This window comes from Xyrauchen texanus, chromosome 22, assembly GCF_025860055.1.
Source record: "Xyrauchen texanus isolate HMW12.3.18 chromosome 22, RBS_HiC_50CHRs, whole genome shotgun sequence".
Classification (NCBI taxonomy): Eukaryota; Metazoa; Chordata; class Actinopteri; order Cypriniformes; family Catostomidae; genus Xyrauchen; species Xyrauchen texanus.
The window spans coordinates 3741300-3764487 of NC_068297.1; the positions used below are offsets into that span (position 1 = coordinate 3741300).

At 36.4% G+C, this 23188-nt stretch overlaps 1 protein-coding gene across 2 annotated transcripts in view; it reads right to left on the bottom strand.

Annotated features, from left to right (window-relative positions):
* The window catches only part of grm1b (glutamate receptor, metabotropic 1b), a 35189-nt gene extending 23268 nt beyond the window's left edge, over positions 1-11921 (bottom strand). For both annotated transcript variants that reach the window (XM_052153663.1, XM_052153664.1), the window contains exons 1-4: positions 11882-11921; positions 10560-11373; positions 8145-8394; positions 4206-4441 (exon numbers count right to left, since the gene is read on the bottom strand). In XM_052153663.1, coding sequence (XP_052009623.1) covers positions 4206-4441; positions 8145-8394; positions 10560-11274 — 1201 coding nt within the window. In that variant the 5' untranslated portion in view covers positions 11275-11373; positions 11882-11921. The remainder of the gene's footprint in view (positions 1-4205; positions 4442-8144; positions 8395-10559; positions 11374-11881) is intronic.
* Between the last annotated feature and the right edge of the window lie 11267 nt (positions 11922-23188).

The window sequence follows — 23188 nt, forward strand, 5'->3', positions numbered from 1 at the left end:
TAATGTTACCAGCTTTAAATGTTAATGTTTTAGAAAGGTGGCATTACCCACAAAATTAGCCTAAAATAGCTATTTGGCAATTGATTGCAACACTATATTCCCTGCCTTTGTGGCATAGGTGAAGTCAGCCAAAAAGGAAAGATGTTTCAGAGCAAGTTATAACATTTTGATGAAATATTACAGAGAATAATGTGCACTGAGGAACCATGCACAATAAGACCAGCTACATGGATTAAGAATGTAAATAAGGTCCATTTTGATTTCATGTTCACTTTAAATAGTCATTCAGCAGCATCGTCGAATTCTGCAAAATAATTACACATTTTGCAAGAATAGGACAAAATATATTGAAATATTTCAACAACAACAAATATTATTCTAAATAAATCCACTTTTTTTTCAGCCATGACATTTCCAGACCCAATTTCGTAAGGATTATTTGAGCACTTAAAAGCGAATGATAGGGTGCCCAAAGACACAGTATTATTATTATTATTATTCCTAAACTACAGGCAACAGGATCGTACTTTCTATTTTTGGCATTGGAAAGTGAATCAAAAGTCAGCAGCATTAAAACAGAAGATGAAAGGCACGCTTGTTGCCATGACAAAGAAATCCATTTACATATCCCAACTCAGCATTTAATTAGCAATGGACATGATGTGACATTATTATTAATTTAACAAGAAAATTAATTATGCATCCGTGTGCTCATTCTTCCCGTCTCCCTTAAGAGTAAATGTGGCTGACAATTGTTATAAAAAATGATCGCTGTATAAGTTCCTATCAAATTCAAAGGACGTGCACAATGTCAAAGGACACCCTATCGGCTCATTATCCTGTGATCTGTATCAAGCCAGCAAGAAGCACTTTCAGGCTCCGTAGCGCATAAATACACACTGATTTCAAAGAAAACACTTTCTTAATAACATGGCACTACACATAAACTCAGTTACATTAAAGTGCATTGCAGCAAGCAACGAGCAGAAGGTAAAACAAAGGCATGCATCATTGAAAATGTGTCTTGGTTAAACCCTATTTTCCACTTTGAGGGAAAGTACATTTAAACATTAAATCTGTGTTTTCTTAATGACTGAGGCAACTTGGGGCCCTCTGGGGCATACAAAGTTATAGAAAAGATGTCTAAGTTTTTCTAAGACCCCTGGATATCTGATTCTCTAAAACTACATTTTTAATCTGGCATAAACAATATTTGAAAACATGCAGAGAGAAATGATTAGGAAAGGAAGCCTCAGTAAAGATATGATACTGTGCTATGTAATTTGAATCAAAATTAAATTCATAATCTAATTTATCAATCATCTCAATAACCATTTTAATTAGCTGAAGAACAAACTGTTGACACACAGTTCAGTAATTTATGGAAGTGACAACCATTCACTTCTTTACAAACCACATTTTCTTCAAATCGATGTGTATACAGCACTGAAATGAATAACTAGCTTTTAATGACCATAATAAGTCACTGGTCACTAATATTACTTTGGTCAAAAAAGAATGGGTTAAAAAAGTTGGCATTCATGTTTTTTTGTTGACAGCCATGAAACACCAAGATGTTGTAATTTTATCACTATGGCAACCAAGTATGAAATTCATTATATACTGTACACACACACACACACACACACGACACACAAAAAAATTTTTTTTAATTCTCTCATCATTTACTCACCCTCATGTCATCCCTGATGTGTATGACTTTCTTTCTTCTGCTGAACTCAAAGAACTTTTGAAAAAATATTTCAGCTCTGTAGGTCCATACAATGCAAGTGAATGGTGAACCAAAAAATACATTAAGGCAGCATAATAAAGTAATCCAATGGTTAAATCCATGTCTTCTGAAGAGATATAATAAGTGTTGGTGAGAAACAGATAAATATGTATGTCCTTTTTTACTATAAATTTCCATCTTTGACCAGCCCCAACCAGTAGGTGGCTGAATGTGAAAGTGAAAGTGTAGATTTCAAGTAAAAAAGGACTTAAATATTTATCTCTTTCTCAGCCACAGCTGTCATATTGCTTGAGAGGATGTGAATTAAACCACTGGAGTCGTATGGATTACTTTTTTGCTACATTTATGTCCTTTATGGACCTTCTGAGTTCTGATCACCATTCACTTGCATTAAGAGCTGAAATACTCTTTTAAAAATCTTAATTTGTGTTCAGCAGAAGAAAGAAAGTCAAACATATCTGGGATAGCATGAGGGGGAGTAAATGATGAGAGAATTTTCATTTTTGGGTGAACTGTCCCTTTAAGGAATTAATTTCTGTTTTTAATGTAGTGTCGCAAAACCTTTGACCTTTCGGTTTCAAAAACCTGTTGCCACCATAGTCACAGTATGACATCAATACATGTTTTGGTTTTCAGTCAATGTTTAGCAGATGCATGTTCTAAGATAAGCAAAACCTACACACAAAAAAAATTTAATAATAATTTGCTTAGTTAAAGTTTCTTAATTCGGCTCTGATTCATTTTAGCACAAGCAACGTTTGAAACTTAAAAAAGTTCCCCAACGGAACATGCAGCAAAGCCAACTGGCATGAGAGGTTTAGTTAGTTATTGGGATCTAAAGCTCAAACCAAAGTGCCCATACATTTTAGTTTCTTCTGTGGATGAAACATCCCAATAACTTCATATATTAGAGGTCCACCGATATGCATTGCTGCTTTGTGACCTTCTTGACAATATAATAAATCGAATAAACTTTACTGGCGATCCCAAAATGTAAATATACTTAATATATAGACAGAATCACAGAACCTAATTTCCTGGAAATGTCCTGAAAAGTTGTACAATATCAGTCGACCTCTATCTATATTGCTGAAGTAAAGTTCCTTCAATTTATCTCCTAGGAAAAATGACTAAAATGACTTACCGTCTTGGAGTTCTAGACAAAGAAATAATAACAAAACAGCAGACTTTGACTATTTCTCTGATTACTTGTATTAGATTTTCAATGTGCCTTTATGTTTAGGTTCTAAAGACGTTTAATTGTAGAATACATCAAAATTAGTAGCTCTATATATAAAGTTCTTGCTCACAATAAATAAATTAAAACAAAAATACATATAGAAAAAAAGAACTCAGCAAAAACAAAGCAATGCCGAAAAGAGGGATACACAATCACAAAATTAGGTCAGATAATAGAGAAAGCAGCATGCTTGCCTGTATTTACATTTGAACATAAAGATAAAGATTCAGTAACATTAATATCATCTATCATGCTGAAAAATATATATATTCCATATAGTGAAAGAGATGTGGCACTGCAAATGTAGAAAACAAAATAAGGTGTCATTTTGAAAACATGCTTTGTTTTCAACTTAGTGTTATCTCAAAATTGCACTTCAACTGATGTTTGTAAAAGTTGATAAAATATCAGCGCAGAGAGATAGATGTGTCATAAAAAGATTCAATTTACCTAGATCACCTTTTCAGTCAGCAGAGAGAAAGTGTCAGATACAAAAACAGCAAAAACACAGAAAAATGCCTTTTAATGATTCTATACCTAAAAAGCCATACGTATGTTTCTTTTCTTGTTTATTGAGAAGAAGCAGAGATACTTTCTAATATGAAAAACAAGCAATGTTTCAGGGATAGTTTCCCCCAAAAAGGAAAAATATGCACTGTGTGACTTACTTACTTTAATGGAACACAGAAGGTTAAGCAGTATGTTTGGGGTGGCTGTGGCTTAGGTGGTAGAGTGGGTTGGCTAATCGCAGGGTTGGCGGTTCGATTCCCGGCCCACATGACTACACATGCCAAAGTGTCCATGGGCAAGACACTGAACCCCAAGTTGCTCCCAATGGCAGGCTAGCACCTTACATGGCAGCTCTGCCGTCACTGGTGTGTGAGTGTGATTGAGTCACAGTGTAAAGTGCTTTGGTAACCGCTAAGGCTATATAAGTGCAGACCATTTATGTTACTTTCAGTCACCATCCACTTTCAGTGCATCTTTTTTCCAAACAATGAGAGTGAATGATGACAGACTTTTCATTTTTGGGTGAACTATCCATTTTAATTGTGATATTTTGATAATTGTGATTTATTTTTATTTTTTTAAGAAAACTTGTGAGTGCAATATTTTATCCAGTATATTAAGACATTATATGATGGGGACATGAAAATGCATAGTACTAAATAGTAGGAATGACCCAAATATAGCTTGTCTTTTTCTCCCTACCTGAACAGTTCTTCTTATAATTTGTGTTTTCTTGCGGGTGTCCTGGGAGTCGACACTGAAAACGGTACTGCCAGAATTCCGCAAACCAGGGATTTCTAGTGTTGGTGTTAAGGCGCAACTTCAGATAGTATTCATCAAAAGACGTGACCTCCGCGCTCTGTAACTTCATCGTGACTCCGCCCACTGCTTCCTGCTCGTAACCCTCCACGACCTCATCTCGGTCTGCCCATCCGTCACTGAAGGAATGAGGTCACAGAGAATCGAGTTAATCACCTAATTACTTTTGTGAGACATTTCATCGTTACACCATCATTACACCATAAGTGATGCATTTTCATGGGAACAGCATCAGAATTTTGTAACTTACATGATTGATATCTCTCTGATTATATACAGTGTTTTTGGAAAATTACAGTGCATTCAAAAAGTATTCAGACCCCTTCAGAGTCCTTTAGGTGCTTTTTTACAAACCACACATGATCTCTGGAGCTCAACCAGAGTGGCTATTGGGTTCTTGGTCACCTCTCTTACCAAAGCCCTTCTCCCCCGATTGCTCAGTTTGGCCGGGCAGCCAGTTTTGAGAAGAGTCCTGGTTGTTCTAAACTTCTTCCATTTAAGAATTATGGAGGCCACTGTGCTCTTGGGAACCTTCAATGCAGCTCAAATATTTTTGTAGCCTTACCCAGATCTGTGCCTCGACACAATCCTGTCTCTGAGCTCTGCAGGCAGTTCATTTGACTTCATGGCTTGTTTTTTTCTCTGATATGCATTTTCAGCTGTGAGACCTTATATAGACAGATGTGTGCCTTTCCAAATCATGTCCAATCAATTGAATTTGCCACAGGTGGACTCCAATCAAATGTAGAAACATTAAAAGATGATCCTAGGAAATAGGATGCACCTGAGCTAAATTTCAAGTGTCATAGCAAAGGGTCTGAATAATTATGTCAATGTGATATTTCAGGTTTTTTCTTTTTAATAATTTTACAAAGTCATCAAAAAAATTATTTTTTTTTTGTCATTATGGGGTATGGAAAAATTGATGTTACAGAAAGCAAATGAGGCCAATTTCTGGAGGTTTTAAAAGCAAAAATCTAAAGCTTATAATTGTATAAAAGCACTTACTGTACATTAATTCTTCTGTTAAAACGAGTGTATTATTTGAGCTCTAAAGTTGTTTAAATTGTTTTAATGATCATTTGAGGATTTTAGAGTTTATGGCGTTATGTCGTCATGGCAACAAATTTGAACAACGTGATATAGCTTTACACAGAAACGGTTAGTAAGCGATTTTATCACCATAAAATCAATTTAACAAGCATATTGTTTACATCTTGTGGCTATACTTTTGAAACAGTGAGTATTTTAACGTTTATGCTAAATTCAATTCCATTGTAAGTGCCTCACTGTAACCTCGATTATTGGGACAAGTCGAAATAATGTCTTTGGTAATCAATATAATGCCACAAATGTTGTCGAATGAGCTTAACTTGTACTGAACCCGGAACAATCCGTTAAGGTAACATCTGCACTCTCACTTTAAATGTTTTGGTGCAATGTGATTTCATAATGTGCTCTGAAAGCCAACAAATGAGATTTCTTTAATATCTCAATTGTTTACTTAGACAGCAATAAGATTTAATTACGAGCAAACGGAGACTTGTGTTTAAGTGCTTTGCATGCTTCTCAGATGTTTCTCCTAAAAAAAAAAAAAAAAAGCAATCTCACCTGTGTCTCTTCTAGATGGAATAATAGTCTCAAATAGTACAATCAAAATTCAGAGATTTGAATATGATATATATATATATATCTGCGCTATCCAATCTGCATACATTTTTATAGCTATATAGTTATGAGTTTAATAATGTGGGATTTGAACGTTACTCCATTGTATTGCATAATCCTCTTAATCACATAAACATTTACCATTAACAGAGAATTTATTGTGAATTTTTATTGCATTATAGTGTTAAAGTGGCTATATCAGACCTGGAAAAATGCAATAAAAATCTACTGTACTGTGCAAAAGAGATTACATGTAGAGACAGAAGCATTTGAGACAGCTGAAATAAATAGAAGAACTGTGATGATTTCTCCAAGAAGCTTGAACATCATATCTGCCAACAACCTAGAAAAACTGTTTTAAAGGCAAAGGTGGCCACACCAAATATTGATTTAGCTTTTTGTATGTTTACCCGAACATTAAGTGATAAATGAAAACGATTTATGACATAATTTTTGAAGACATCCTCACTATGCAACATTATTCACAAGTGCCAAAAACATTTGCACAGTACTGTATATGAAATAGATTATAAAGCAGGCAATAGTATCCATTAGGCCGACTCTGGTCCCGAGCTGTTTTTTAGTCACAGTCCAAACCTATTTGGCTTGATTGTGTTTTGTTGAGCTCATTAAGAATGTGACTTTTTGTGGTTATGGCACCATTGGTACCATCTGCCACTCAGCATCTTATCGGCAACATGCCAAAACCAGCCTATTCTTAGTTGACTCTTCGTATTTCACATGAGCAGCTGACACTCATGTTTTTTTCATTACGATTAAAACGTTGAATTAAAAAAAAAATCGCTCATTGTTTTATTGCATTGTTTTCAGGTTTGGGACAATTACCCAAATCAAACATTGACCCAAATAAAGGAGAACAGCATCTAAAAAGCCTCTGAAAAGAGGTAGAATAGTATAACAACATTATAATGTCATGTAAAAAAAGAAGAAAAAATATTTATTTCCTTAATTTTGATTTCTCAAAATATTCCTAATTTAATCTCATAATGCCATGACTTTTTAATTCTTGCAATTTGTACTTTATTCTCAAAACATATCAACTTCATTCTCTTATTGTTATGACTTAAATCTTGAAATCTTAGATGTTTTTTATTTGAATGGGGCTCTAAAATGCCTTCATAAAATAGGCTTCTGTGCACAACCAGCACAAATATTTGTTGTAATTGTTCATTGTAAGATTTTGAATAAAAACAGTGGATTCTTATGTGCCTATTCTGACTGGGGACAAACATTTGTCAGCTAACATCCCATCCATTCATCCATCTTCAACCGCTTATCCAAAGTTGGGTCGCGGGGGCAGCCGCTCCAGCAGGGGGCCCCAAACTTCCTTATCCCGAGCCACATTAACCAGCTCTGACTGGGGGACCCCGAGGCGTTCCCAGGCCAGTGTGGAGATGTAATCTCTCCACCTTGTCCTGGGTCTTCCCGAGGCCTCCTCCCAGCTGGACGTGCCTGTAACACCTTCCTAGGGAGGCGGCCAGGGGGCATCCTTACCAGTTGCCCAAACCAAACTGTCAGCTAACAGTCCAAATTTATTTTTAACAAGATCAATCTGCTATTTTTTTGGCCACATGTCCCAAACTGTTCCTGTCACACAATACAGCACATTGGTTTTGCCAATCGGCATCCAAAGGATGAGGAATCTGAAACCAGAATTAAAGAATCTACAGAGCACCTCATCATCGTAAAGCTATCATGTTCCATTGTTCTGCGCATACAATTGTTAGCCAGTTAAATAAGCCTGGTTTAACAAGTATGGCTTGCAGTGAGTTACTAAAGTGTAGAACTTTGAATTAGCCTCCTTTGAAACATTTCTCTCCTTGACCCAGAATAGAGCAGCCTTGGCCAATTGATGTTCTTTTTTCAGTCCATAGAGAGTGTACTGGCGTCAATACAGAGCTGTAACATACCCAACAAGAGAGGGTTTTGCTGAGAAAAATGACGAAGTCATCCAACTTCATTTTAACATCTCATTAATTAGAAACTTGCAGCATCAGTGCAGAATCAATAACCAGCTCCAAATAGAATCCCGCTGATTGGTCTTATGAAACTATCAAGGATTATGCTTTAAAAAGATAGTTCATCTCAAAATTGACTGGGAATGAGCAATAATATCTAAACTTATATAGTTACCTGCCAATAAGAAGGAATTCTCCAGCTACACCGAGGCGTCTCATGGCCATGAGGAGACCGCGGACAGTCATTCCCTCGCAGAAGCAGACCACCACACGAGCTTTGGGTAGACGCTCTCTGAGTTTCCGGAGCAGCCGGTCAAAGTGTTTCTCCCCAGCGTTGCTGTAGATCTTGTCAGAGTGGGCGATACACAGACCCTCCTGAGATGCTAGCTCCTTAAAGGCCTCCATCCCACTTTCTCCATAGTTCCCTGAGGGATGACATCAAACACAAAAGAGCATCTGCATCGGAGCGTGTCTCATTACCTCAATCCAGCTGACCTGATTATACATGTCTTCAAAGGTCTTCAGATGAGCAGGTTGATCTGTACTAGAATACACTGTCAATTTGAAATCAATTTACAGTCACATTGTGATGCTATTCCTTAATTATTGTGCACAAGAAACCAGACCTAAATAGGCAGGGAATTTATCACCTCAAATTTGAATTGACACCCTATGCGTAATATATAGGGTAAAACATAATACTCAGTGGTTGCTATTGCATTCTGGCTGGTTGCTAGGCATTGCTCTGGTGTTCTAGTAAGTTGTTAAACAGAATAATGACAGAAAAACAATGAATGTACTTAACTACAATTTAAAGAAATTAAGCACAGCCACACAACAACATCAAATGGGCAAGAACAGAGAACCTCTCAGAATTTTTTTTTAAGTTTCCATGTTGTAATCTATTTCATTATTTGGCCACATTTTAAAGACTTTGGGTTAAATTAAAGCATTCTGGGAAATTAAGTGTTCCTAAGTGTCTTTATTGCACCTTCATGTTTGGTTTTGTAAAGTGTCCCAGGGCTTTAAAAAGATGCTACATTATATACAGTTAATAAAAAGTATATCTACTATAATCATCAAATGAAAGTCGATTCATTAAATATGGTTATATGCCACCTCAATTCAAACTCAGGAGCAACGTTCACAATTCAATTCTGAATGGTGCACAACGTTGTAAATAGGTTACATTACGGCACATATCTAGCACATGCATTTTTACAATTAGCATTGCTGTATTACTTGAAATGTACAATTGAAAATATTACTTTAACAATGTTAATACATGTACTGTTTTCAGCTGGGTTGTCTTGAAAGCCAAATGCAGGACCTAGATCAGGTCATCTCACACTGGTGTGCTCATTGCACAACACAAGAATGAATGAGTGAGAATGTAAATGAATGAATGAATGAACTGATAACTAAAGATGATCCAAATGACATGTAATTTGTTAAATTATTTGAGAGCTTATGACCTTGATCGTGCTTTCAAATGGTATTATGAAGATTAAAGTGTTACTTTTTAATCGGAGATCATATTTGGGTCATATTTGGAGTAATGTTGTGTGGTTGATATGAGAACAATATCAATCTCTTGATAATGATAGTGTTATTAAAAAGTATGCTCAAATATCAGTACATTGCCTGATTTCCCCCTGGCCGTGGTTTGGGTGTGATTCCATTACTGTAAACATAACTGGCTCTTTTGGTCATATTTCACTTCACCACAGAACTGAAAAAATAAAGAAATAAATAAAAACATTTTCAAACCCCAACTATGCTACACTGAAAAAAGGGTCACCTGCAATTCTTACCTTTAATATTTATTTTTACTTGATCTAACCCATAAAAAAATAACGTTCGTTTAATGAGTTTAAAGTCATTTTTTAAATATTTTTTCTGGGTCAAACGTCAAAAATGTTATGCAGTGTATCCACAATAAATATAAGCCTCATTAAAAACTAACGATTTTTTAAACATTCTTAGAGTAGTGCAGAATTTTTTTTATTATTATTAATATGATCTCTTAAAAAAAAAAAGGAGAGAAACAATTTTGTTGTAAAATATGGTTAATATGTGAAAAAACGTTTGTCCATCAAATCAAAGTCAGGTGGTACAACCAAATCATGTGGAGGAAAAACCCCAACACCATCAAGACTGTTTGTGATGTATACAAAAATCTACATTTTGTAATCTCATTAAATTTCAATATTTGAACATTTTTATAAAGAGGAACCTTTTCTTTAGGTCTTATGGAGTAACCCTGAGAAAGTGTTTTGATGTAAAAAAAAAAAAACAGTTTAAATAATGGGATTTGTAAAAATAATAATAATAATGTTTTACCTGAAATAAATGATTAATATGTGTACACTCACATGTATTCAAGGTGCAAGAATGGTACCTATTTATTTGATGGTTACACCACACGACATTTTTAAAGTCACTAAATCCATCATTTTTTTTAGACAACATAATGTTTTTTTTCTCACACCACAATCAACCTTATTTGTCAATGACCAATAACTAAAAACCCCAATATGTTCTTCTTGAATGCTATCAGACACAATAAATGCACAAATGTTTAACTTACCCTCAGTATGAACTGCGGACACATACGTCCAGTTGTAGCGTTTAACGATGTCCAAGAGAGCTCTGGCTTGAAGCGTATCAGATGGGACAACCCTAAGGAAGTACTTATAGAGAGTTTTATCACTCAAATCAATGCTTGTAGCCGAGTAAGCAATCTGGGGGATGTTGAAAAGCTGCAATAGGTTCTGAACTTGAATGGCCACTGAGCTGGACCCGGGTCCAATGACACCCGCAATGGGTTTTTTGGTGGCTGGTGGCTGAGTAGGAGTATTTCCCTCAACGCACCATTTTGATCCATCTTTGTCATCACGGATGGAGATGAGAGAGTCTCTTATGAACTCAATACTTTGTTCCAAAGCTACTGATGAGTGCCAACAAGAGTCCCTGATTTCACAACCCAGAGTTATGTTTGGTAGAAGGTATGGATCTGCGTTTATTCTATCCAGCGTGTGGAACATCGCTTCCACCCTTTGGATTCCATACTGTTCCCTGATCTCACCACACTTCCTCTCAGCGACCCTCTCGGCCGCCGGTTGATGATGGACAGAGAACAGAGCCCCGATGATGATATCACCATCCATCCTCGCCACAGAGCGGGCTGCTACCCTGGGTACCAATGACCGCTGTAAGTTAGCAGCTGGGATGGGATGGGTATAAAACAGTAAGATTGGAAGAAAAAAAATAGAGATGAAATTCATTCTCAACATCATTTCCATGGTGTCAGATGTTTCCACTTGAAATCATGTCCATCTTGCTGTTAAGAAACGCAGATATGTGTTGCCTTCCTGTCCAGCCATGGTGTCCAAACAGGTGTCCTGCAAAATAAAGATGAGAGGGGGTCACATTCTAGCAGATCTTATCCAATAGATGTAATAAGCTGTTATTATATTTTCTTTTAGAATTTCTATAACAGAATAAAGATATTGTGTTCAGCACCATGGACAGTTCAAATTAACAGATTACCCTGAAAGTAATTTTGTCAAGGGTGTTGTCTATTCAATGCAATGTTATCTATAAGCTGTGTACATTTTGAAACAGACACATGCTCACCGACAATACAACTGCACACATCACCCAAGATACATAACGTGGACCAAATAGGGATTGAATCAGTATTGAAACAACAGAGTTGCCAAAGCATGCACCATGTGTAATGTGGACGAGCTACACACTTGTTTAGTACTAAAAAAAAACAATCTTAAAATGAGACCTGATTTATAGCCACAATGACAGCCTTCCAAACATGACCATGATTTAGTCATCTGGCCTAAGTATTTTATCTGTATCATGCATTCAAAGCTCATTTAAGCAGTTCATTCTCACCTGAAATCACAGCGCATGTCATCGCATCTCTCCTCCTGAGCTGCCGGAGCACAAACTGCGCATCCTTTTTCATCCTCCAAAATAAGCGCGAGAGTCTTCTCCATGTGAATGCGGGTCACCAATCAACCCCGGGATAGAGTGAGCAAAACTGAGGAACACTAATATTTTATAATATTATTTATATCATTGTTGTATCATATTTTTTTTATAATACTACAAATATTTTTAGATAATTAATTATTATTTATTATTATTGATATAACGATTAATACAAATAGTAATAATTATTACTTTATTCATATATTTTTAAATTATATCTTAAAAAATGTAAATGTTATTATAGATAATATATGTTATTATATTAGCAGTATGATAGGTAGGCTTACTTGTGTGTCCTGTTTTTTGTAACGATTGTAATTTGACTCAAATCTTTTTTTTTGTTGTTTTTTTAGGATCATTTTCTGGTTTATCAATCTATTATAACAAAAAAACAACAAGGCATTTATTTATTTATTAATAGTTCATCGTGAAGTATGGGCCTTGAAAAGGTTTTCTTGTGGAGTTTTTTTTTTTCAACAAAACTCCACAAGTCTTCTCCAAAAACTAAGTAGGTCAATGAAAATAAGATGCAAAAATGCATTTAAACAACAAGAAACGGCAGGAAATAAAATGCACTGATGTAACTCATCTGGCACTGAGGTTTGGAAAGACACATTCAACTAGCTATGGTTAAGGGAATAGTTCACCCAAAAATCATCAAAACAAAAATGTCGTATGTGAAAAACACAGGAGATCAGCAGTTACAAAAATACTCAAACCAGCACATCTGGCACCAACAATCATCCATGCAATGATCCATGCATTATCTAATCAGCCAATCATGTGGAAGCAGTGCAGTGCATAAAATCATGCAGATACGGGTCAGGAGCTTCAATTAATAAAAAAATGTTATCTCGGTTATTTCAACCGTGGCATGATTGTTGGTGCCAGACGGGCTGGTTTGAGTAGTTCTGTTACTGCTGCTCTCCTGGGATTTTCACACACAACAGTCTCTAGAATTTACTCAGAATAGTGCTAAAAACAAAAAACATCCAGTTAGCGGCAGTTCTGCGGATGGAAATGTCTTGTTGATGAGAGAGGTCAACAGAGAATGTCCAGACTGGTTCGAACTGGTAAAGTCTACGGTAACTCAGATAACCGCTCTGTACAATTGTGATGAGAAGAATTCATATTCTGAGATGCGGGTTGGCGCTGTTTTGGGACCTACACAATATTAGACAGGTGGTTTTAATGTTGTGGCTGATATGTGTACATATAAAGACTCCCTTATTTTGAATTAAAAGCATGTCATAATAGCAATACTATAAATATAGATTGAATTCCATTCAATTACCCTATTAGTTTATAAGGAATAGAGAAGATGTTTGAAATGCACATCTAATGCATGGAACTATTTAACAATAACCAAATAAGTTAATAATTATTGCATTTAATAATAACACACCAGAAACAACCTACCGCCACAATCTTGAGTGGAGGGGGTGGGGGTAGTTTATCTTTTATATAAAATAGAAAAAAACAGAAATAGGTAATCCTCTGAATTTAAAAGACTTTGATGATTGAAAATTTGATGATCAAACAAGAGCGTTGCATATTAGGTGTGCAGAGACCTCTGGTGGAGATATGACGAAACTGCAGCGGTATGATAATCCTTGCTTTGTGACCTTGAAACATCAAACCACCCAACAAAAGTCAAATATTCAGTCTGTGAGATGTCAACTTCTACCTTCCACAAGGAGCGGAAGATTTTAATGAAACACTATGGAAATGATTTCCTTTGGGTGTCACAGTGTTGAGTGTAATGCTATTACAAAAGTATTAGTTACTGTAATCTAATAACTTTTACAGCAAAAAAGTAGTGTAACACATTACATTTTAAATAATTGTAATCAGATTACAGTTACTGACTTTTAATTCATTTAATTACTTTTAAGTACATTATTAGAGTTACACATGTTTTTGAAATTATATTATATATGTAGATTTATTTTAAAGCATGAATTATTGACCTGTAATGAGTGAGGTCTATAATATAATGAGTAATGTGAGGGAGAAATGTGAGGTACTGTATGACTTATGTTCGAAAATGAACAAGGAGGAAAAAGAAACATTATTTAAAATTTGTTGAGAGGAAAAGCGTTCTAGAAAATAACTTAAAATGAAAGTAATTAGTAATGTGATTATTTTTACAATGAATTAGTAAAGTAATCTGATTAAAATGTTTGAGAATTAGTAATTTGTAGCAGATTACTATTTTTGAGTAACTTGCCCAACACTGGTGAGGGATAGATTTACAGCATCTTCAACCAACATCATGCACTGTATCAGCATCTACTTAAAAGTAAAAATACAAAAAGTACTAATAAGGTCTGCATGATTTTTACTCACTGCAATTTTCGCTAAAATAGCTTAATTTTAACTTAATTTCCATCTTAATTTAGCAGGGTAATTTTTAACTTTTTTTATTTGAAATGTTTAACTTTATCAAATTACTTTGTTTTCTGGCATTGATTAAAACAACAGCAAACAACACTGCTGCTATATACCTTATTCACAGCAGCGACATCTTTGATTTTTGACAGGAATGACAACGAGGCTTTGAGGGGCAGCAGTGCAGTTTAAAGTGTTTTTGGATCGTTCCACAGACAAAACATTGAAAAATATATTTCCAAGAACATTAATTAGACAGAAAAATACATACAACATGAGATGAAAAATCAGATGGGATCTAGGAGCTATATACAGCTTTACACCGTACGTGCCATTGAAGAGATGTAATCCTCACAGCTTCGTTTTTCATTCCCGTTGAAAATCAAAGATGGCACTACTCTGAATAAGGTCTATGGGGTTTCAAATACAGCTGCTGAGGGAGTGACGGTACTCTCCTCTGAATGTCAAAGTTCATCTCTTTCTTTTTTCTCACTCTTTTGTAAAGTCATGGAAATGTAAAAGCAAAAATGTTATTTGCTATGGTCTCCCGTTAACCTCTTTACACCAACAGCGAAGTTAAACCTTCTATAGTTTTCTGAATTCCAAACCTGGAACTGTGAGGAGGATCCATTTACCCCAAATCCAGTGTAGAGAGGTTCAGTTTATGTGGAGTGGAATGTATGTGCGTGAATGTATGTGTGAGACCCTTTAGAAGCACACAGTGCCAGTAGGCCAGATACATTCTCTGTTAGAGCGGGGTGAAGGGGCAGGTATGGGTGTTCTCTTATTATTGTATCTGGCAGTAAAGCACTTATTTAAACAGTTCAGATTCCGAGACTTCTCATTTTAACCAAACCAACAGTCATTACTCTCTCCTTTCCTGCTGATGCCTTTATATGTCACTGATATATCGGCTTCTCCACTCCATTCAGCCTCAAAGTAACAGTGTCCAGTCAGACTTTTTCTACACAGAACCTGAGGATAGCAATCAAATCTCTCTGGATTATGAGGATAATGCTGCTCATCTTTCACATATGTCACCTTTCTGTTGTCCTCAGACAGAGAGAGTTGAGTGCTCTGTTTGGTCCAAAGTGACATTACAGGCATTTGAACATGACAAGAGAGATTATAACATTCATAACAAAACAATAATGATTAAGGTGTGTTTGTGTTTGGGTTGACCTATATTTTTGTGGTCCTGCTTTAATCCTGAACTCTCCTCCATGATCCACACAAAAGACACTCTAAACATTGTACATAATAATTAATATTTATTATTATTATAATACTAATAACACCAATGAAAAATTAGTCCGCACCTTGAGATGGATACAACACTAGTTAAAGCACTAGACTGCAGGTAAATGAAATCACTCTTACAAAACATCTCTTAAAATGGACAAATTCATCATCCATAATAGATTTTTAAGGACTTTACATTCCACATATGATCCTTCTCCACAACATACTTGAGTTTTTCCAGTGTGGATCATTGAGTCTATCAGAGAGCAGCTTGACTCTCGATTCTTCTGGGTGATCGCTGTCCTATCCAGCTCTTTCAGGTGTGAGGGTTTTGAACTCAGAGCTGAAGCCACATAACAGCAGCCTTTCTCTGTCACCATACATCCTGATAATCTACAAACACATACAGCAACAGTTGATATTACCTAGGACATTAGAATTGATAAAGCAGAGGCCCTCAACACTTATATCTGTCTTAGTAAGAAAGATTATTTTTTAATGTGCTTTGTTTTGGAATTTGGATACATGCTATTCTTATTTCTATAATGTTTTTTTCAACATATACAGACTTTATTTTTACAGATTTTAATATAATTTCAGACTGGACTGGAGCAAATACAGACCCAAAGTGCTTAGACAAAAACGTACCTGAAGTGCCTCAAAATGTTCAGTGTACAGCATGGATTCTTCAGCACATAAGAGAGCAGCTTCACTCCTGAATCCTGCAGGTCATTGTTACTCAGTTCCAGCTCTCTCAAAGAGTTTGGGGATTGAAGAACTGAAGCCAAACTTTCACAGCACAGCACAGATCAGTGAGATTACAGATTGCCAATTTAAACAGATCAGAGTAAAAAATTATGTAACTGTTTAAAACATAATTTCTTCACTGTATCTCTAAATTAGTCAAGAATGGTTGCATCATGTTTTGTATAGCACTGCAGTAGCATCACTAGTCATCACAAAAATCACAAACCTCAGTGTGTTCAGCTGACAGTTTGGACTCTTTAGTACAGAGCAGCGTCAATCAAGAAATCCTGCAGGTCATTGTTACTTAGATCCAGCTCTCTCAGGAGGGAGTTTGATAATTTAATAGAGCTGAGATCACACTTTCACAGCACTGACCGTTGATATTATAGTCAACAACAACAAAGTCCATTGTAGATATGAATATATAGGACGATAAGGCACAAACATGTCTTTTGAGTAAGGAATGTTGACTTCTGACAACAAAACATTTGTCTCATACAGACTTTTATCTCATTCCTTTAAAACATTGCCATGCAAAATAAATCAATTAGTGCATTTCCATCATAAGGCCAAATAGTTACTTTTGCTAAACTGTGCCATTCTGCACCACTCCAGGCTCATTGACATGATAACGGTTTTTCCATTGTGGTGCTGAAACATCATGAGGTAGCTTAGCAACTGACAAGTGAGCAATCTTGAGTCTACTAAAGCAATTTCCTCAGCATGGTTCTTCTGTCCTGAATATGGTTAGCTAACTGAGAAATCCATACAGTGAATTCCATGCAATTGTACCATACCAAACTGTTACTGGTACATTTACTAACTAAGATTAACTATGATCTACCTGATTAAGGGAATCATATCATTATGACCTAAAAGACAAATACAGTTTCAGAAACAATCACCAACATGAATACTCACAGAGCTTTTCTGCATTTCATCACAGCTGGAATCAGTCTTCTTCTACCCTCATCTGATGTGCTGTATTTCTTAAGATCCAGTTCATTCAGCACCTCCTTGGATATCTGAAACGTATGCTATTGCTGAACAGTTACCAGGAGAGAGATAATAATATTCCTAATTCTTTGATTCCAGAAACTTCTGCATCTCTCTGTACAGAGTCTGATCATTTATTTCCAGCAGACAACGGAACAGAATAAAGCATCTGTCAGTGGAGAGATGTTCTTCACCCTTGATTATATAATTAACATAATCTGTTGTTCTCCTCGTGGTTTCTGAGCTGTTTTCTGTGTGTGTCAGTAGATCGTGTAAGAGTCTCTGATTGGACTCCAGTGAGATTCCCAGAAGGAATCGGAGGAAAAGATCCAGATGTTCATTTTTACTCTTAAATGATATATCAACTGCATTTAGCTTATATGGAGGGGTTTTGTTTGAATGATATAAATTACATTCTAATTCTCCTTCCAGAAACAATGGAAGTGAATCTATGTTCTCCTTTAAATGAGAGTAAAACACATAGAAAGCAGCTAGAAACTCCTAAAAGCTCAGATATATGAAGCAGTTGACATTCATCTGATAAATCATAGATTCCTCCTTAAAGGTCCCATTGCAAATCCCAGAATACACTGAGGCGTCAGTAGTATCTATGCCGCTCTCTCGCTCTCTCTCTCAGGTCCTCCTCATAGAACATGGCATTGCCCTTCATCAGCTGTTTGTACACCAGGTCAGCAAGTTTCACAATCACTTCTCTGTTGGACTACAGGAGTGTTATGATGGTAAGTGAGGACCCAAATGCGATGTAGCAAAACAGAGTCTTTTAATGAAGCTAAGGGAATAATGTCAAACACAAAGTCTTCTCCTTGAGAGGAATACAAACAAACAGCCCGCAGAGAGGGCGATAAAAAAACTGAACAAAACAAGTGCTTCCTTAGATCCCGAGCAAGTCCATGGGCAACAGACAGGGTAAGCAGAGAGTAACACTTAGTGAGAATCCGACAAAGAATGCAGCGAGAGCAAGGGGAGAAATAGAGAGCTTAATCAGAGGAGAGAGGGAACAGGTGGGAAGAGGATTAACGAGGAATACAGGGGAGATGAGAAACAGCTGGAAGAGGAGGGAAGGAGAGGGAAGGTAACATATAACGATCAACAGAGGGCGGCAGAGTAGAGGGAAAGAACAGAAGTGAGACATACCAAGATAAGACATGACAAGGAGTTTCTCTGAATCTCTCTCATCTTTCTCATCACACTTCAGATTCCTCATATTAATCTGGATGAGCAGGAAGTGGATATACATTTCAGTCAGAGTTTTAGGGATTTCTTCTCTGTGATCTTGTTTCAGGATGTTTTGAAACACAGTGGCTGAAATGAAAAACTCACATCTGACCTCTCTCTTGCCTCGGGTCGGTTCCTGATGACTTGTCCTGTTCTCATAGAGCACACATACATCTGTTTCTCCACACCATTTTAAGGACCAAAAAACTAAGTAATTAATTATTCTGTTTTGTAGTGTAATGGGTATAATTTTATAAGTTTCAGTGCAACTGGTAACACTGTCTCATTCCCTTTCAGAAAAGTCAAACCACAAGTAAGATTTAAGAACTTAGTAAAACACTATATTATATCAGGGGCTTAACCCCTCAAGTCTCAAAAGTCCACCTTCAAACCTCTTTTATTGTAAACCAAAATCTGGGTGATATCACACCTACACACATCTGAAATAACAATAGGAACATCTTAGTATTTAAGGGGAGTTGGCAAGGAAACCCGGGTCTCTCTGCAACCAGATTGACCCACACAGACAAAGTGTGTATCTTTTCACTACCAGGTACTTGCAATTTGAATTTCTTATGTTTGGTTAATGTTTGAATAGAATGCAACTTTAATTACACTCACCTAAAGGATTATTAGGAACACCATACTAATACTGTGTTTGACCCCCTTTCACCTTCAGAACTGCCTTAATTCTATGTGGCATTGATTCAACAAGGTGCTGAAAGCATTCTTTAGAAATTTTGGCCCATATTGATAGGATAGCATCTTGCAGTTGATGGAGATTTGAGGGATGCACATCCAGGGCACGAAGCTCCCGTTCCACCACATCCTAAAGATGCTCTATTGGGTTGAGATCTGGAGACTGTGGGGGCCATTTTAATACAGTGAACTCATTGTCATGTTCAAGAAACCAATTTGAAATGATTCGAGCTTTGTGACATGGCGCATTATCCTGCTGGAAGTAGCCATCAGAGGATGGGTACATGGTGGCCATAAAGGGATGGACATGGTCAGAAACAATGCTCAGGTAGGCCGTGGCATTTAAACGATGCCCAATTGGCACTAAGGGGCCTAAAGTGTGCCAAGAAAACATCCCCACACCATTACACCACCACCACCAGCCTGCACAGTGGTAACAAGGCATGATGGATCCATGTTCTCATTCTGTTTACGCCAAATTCTGACTCTACCATCTGAATGTCTCAACAGAAATCGAGACTCATCAGACCAGGCAACATTTTTCCAGTCTTCAACTGTCCAATTTTGGTGAGCTCTTGCAAATTGTAGCCTCTTTTTCCTATTTGTAGTGGAGATGAGTGGTACCCGGTGGGGTCTTCTGCTGTTGTAGTCCATCCGCCTCAAGGTTGTGCGTGTTGTGGCTTCACAAATGCTTTGCTGCATACCTCGGTTGTAGCGAGTGGTTATTTCAGGCAAAGTTGCTCTTCTATCAGCTTGAATCAGTCGGCCCATTCTCCTCTGACCTCTAGCATCAACAAGGCATTTTTGCCCACAGGACTGCCGCATACTGGATGTTTTTCCTTTTCACACCATTCTTTGTAAACCCTAGAAATGGTTGTGCATGAAAATCCCAGTAACTGAGCAGATTGTGAAATACTCAGACCGGCCCGTCTGGCACCAACAACCATGCCACGCTCAAAATTGCTTAAATCACCTTTCTTTCCCATTCTGACATTCAGTTTGGAGTTCAGGAGATTGTCTTGACCAGGACCACACCCCCAAATGCATTGAAGCAACTGCCATGTGATTGGTTGATTCGATAATTGCATTAATGAGAAATTGAACAGGTGTTCCTAATACTGTTTTAAAACAATTTTGCTGTTTGATATTTTTTGTGAGTGACGGGAGATCAGATATGGTTATTTCTTTACATTCTGCTTGTTCTAATTCTAGCCTTGAGTTTTGGAAACTGTCACTTTTGATCCATATGCAAGGATATGTTTATTCCTAAGTATGTCATATTATTTATTGTGAATGGTGTATCCTGTATGCTCGTGTCATGTGGTTTCATATTCAATGGTAAAATTGTTGATTTGGTCCAGTTTATGGAGTAGTCTGATATCGTAGAATATTCATTGATGATTTCTGTAAGTGATGTTTAGGATTTTGTACAAAAAATAATATGTCATAAAGAAATGTTATGATTGGTGTTATATGATAAAACTCCAAAAATATTATCATTCTGTCTTACTGCAGCGGCTAGAGGTTCTATAAATAGAGCGAAGAGTAATGGTGATAAGGGGCACCCTTGTCGAGTCCCTCGCTGAAGCTGGAATGATGATGATATTATGCCATTCGTTATAACAGATGCTAGTGGTGTATTATATCATGTTTTAATCCAGTGAATAAAGGAGTTTCCGAACCCACATTTTTTAAGTGTTGTATGAAGGAAGTACCAACTTACTTTATCAAAAGCCTTTTCTGGGTCCAATGATATGATTATTGTCTTTTTTGTTTTGTTGACATAGGTTACTTATGTTGAATAATCGTCTGGTATTGTTTGATGAGTGGCATCCTTTGATGAAACCTGTTTGGTCTTATTCAAGACATGTGGCCAGAGCTTTGCTAATTATTTTTAAATCAGTATTGATAAGGGATAATGGGCGGTAACTAGTGCATAGTGTTGGGTCTTTGTTTGGTTTAAGTAGAACCGAAATTAGTGTTATGTTCATGTGAGATGGGATAGAAGAAGAATTTTTAATTTCTGCCGTCATTCGCAAGAATAATGGTGATATAGTTCACCAAAAGTGCTTTTAGTATTCTGATGGGTATCCATCTAAACCTGGGACTTTATTATTCGATAGTGAGTCGAGAGCCTGTTTATCTTCCATTTCTGATATAGATTCTTCCAATGATTCTCTTTGGGTTGTGGTTAGACTGGGCAGATTTATATTATTAAGGAAATAATTAGTGTCTTTAATTTTTGTTTCTTTGTCATTACTGTACAGATGTTTATAAAATGTACGAAAAGTGTCATTGATGTCTTCTTGTAAGGTGTGGAGTGTCTGTCCTTCTGAGTGTCTTTTCTTTGTTACGTTTGAGTAAATTAGCAAGGTATTTACCTGATTTGTCATTATGTTCAAAATGTGTATATCTTAGGGATTGTTTTTGAAATTCTATCCTTTTATTTACAATATCTTCGTAGTCACCTTTTGTTTTATTTATCTCCTTTAAAGTCTGTTCGTTGGGATTATTAGAGTACATATTGTGTAATGTGTGTATGTTATTTTTACTAGTTTTTGTTCCTTTTTATGTTTGTATGTAGAATATGATATGATCTTTCCTCTTAATACAACTTTTGCTGTCTCCCAAAGAGTTAGTGCAGAGATGTCTGGTGTGTTGTTTGTTTCCATGAAGTATGCCCATTCTTTTTTAAAGTATTCATTCAAGTCTTTGTCTTGAAGTAGTGACGTATTCATCCTCCATCTAAATAATTTTATTAATACTGTTATTGATAGTTATAGTGATTGGTGCATGTCAGAGATAATGATAGGGTTTATTGTTGTATTTAAGATGTCTGGAATGAGGGAATTGCTTGTTAAAAAATAATCAATATGCGAATATGATTTATGAACAGCTGAGAAATAAGTGTATTCTCTTGAGTTTGGGTTTGTGAGTCTCCAGCTATCGCCAAAGCCAAGGTCATTCATATATTGTTTGATGGTTTCTGTAGATTGCCACAGTTTAAAATGTGATGGCATATTCAATTTATCTTGTGTTGGATCAATAACTGTATTAAAGTCTCCTCCAATAATAATAGCTGATTGGGAGAGGTTGGCTATTGAAGAAAAAAATTATGGAAAAATTGGCGGTCATCCGTGTTTGGTCCATAGATATTAGCAATGGTCAGTATTTTATTGTTTAAGGTTATGTTGATGATTACATATCGTCCATCTAGATCACATGGACTTATTACTCTTCATAGAGTTTGGAGTTGTTACCTGAGTTGTGTCTGTTGAGAACACCCTCTTATAGACTCTTTGTAGATTCAGTGCTGTAGTAGAGTCACACAGATAAAAACACACTTCAGTCTGGATCACAGCTGTCAAATATAAATACATAGACAATGTAAAGTAGATTTTTTGGAGTTGGTGGTAGAGTTCTGCTCTGGGAAAGTCCCCATCCATGCTTGGACAGAGTGTAAAGAGCAGAAAACCTAAACTTAATCTATTAGCTATTAATCAATGAATGATGAACACATAAATGTGTTTTTTCAAAATTACCTGTCTCATCAGCAATGAGCTGAAAATCACACACAAACTTCCTCCAGCTCATGTATCCACTCTGTTCCTCCTGCTACATAATTTAACTTTCAAATTGGTTGAACTGGAAATATATACCAGCAGAGCGAATATATAATCAACAGAGAAATGTAAAAAAAAAAAGAAAGTGTTTGTACATTTCTAAAATGCCAAAAACTGAGAAAAGAAAATTAAATGTTGCCTTTAGGATGACCAGGTCCTGTTTGGGGTCTTACAGGGAAACACCTGCTCTACTGTCAAAACTGACTAGTGTGTGTTTTGTGCCATGAATGTGCGTAATTGCATTTGCAAACAGTATTCCCCTGGTTTGCCCATT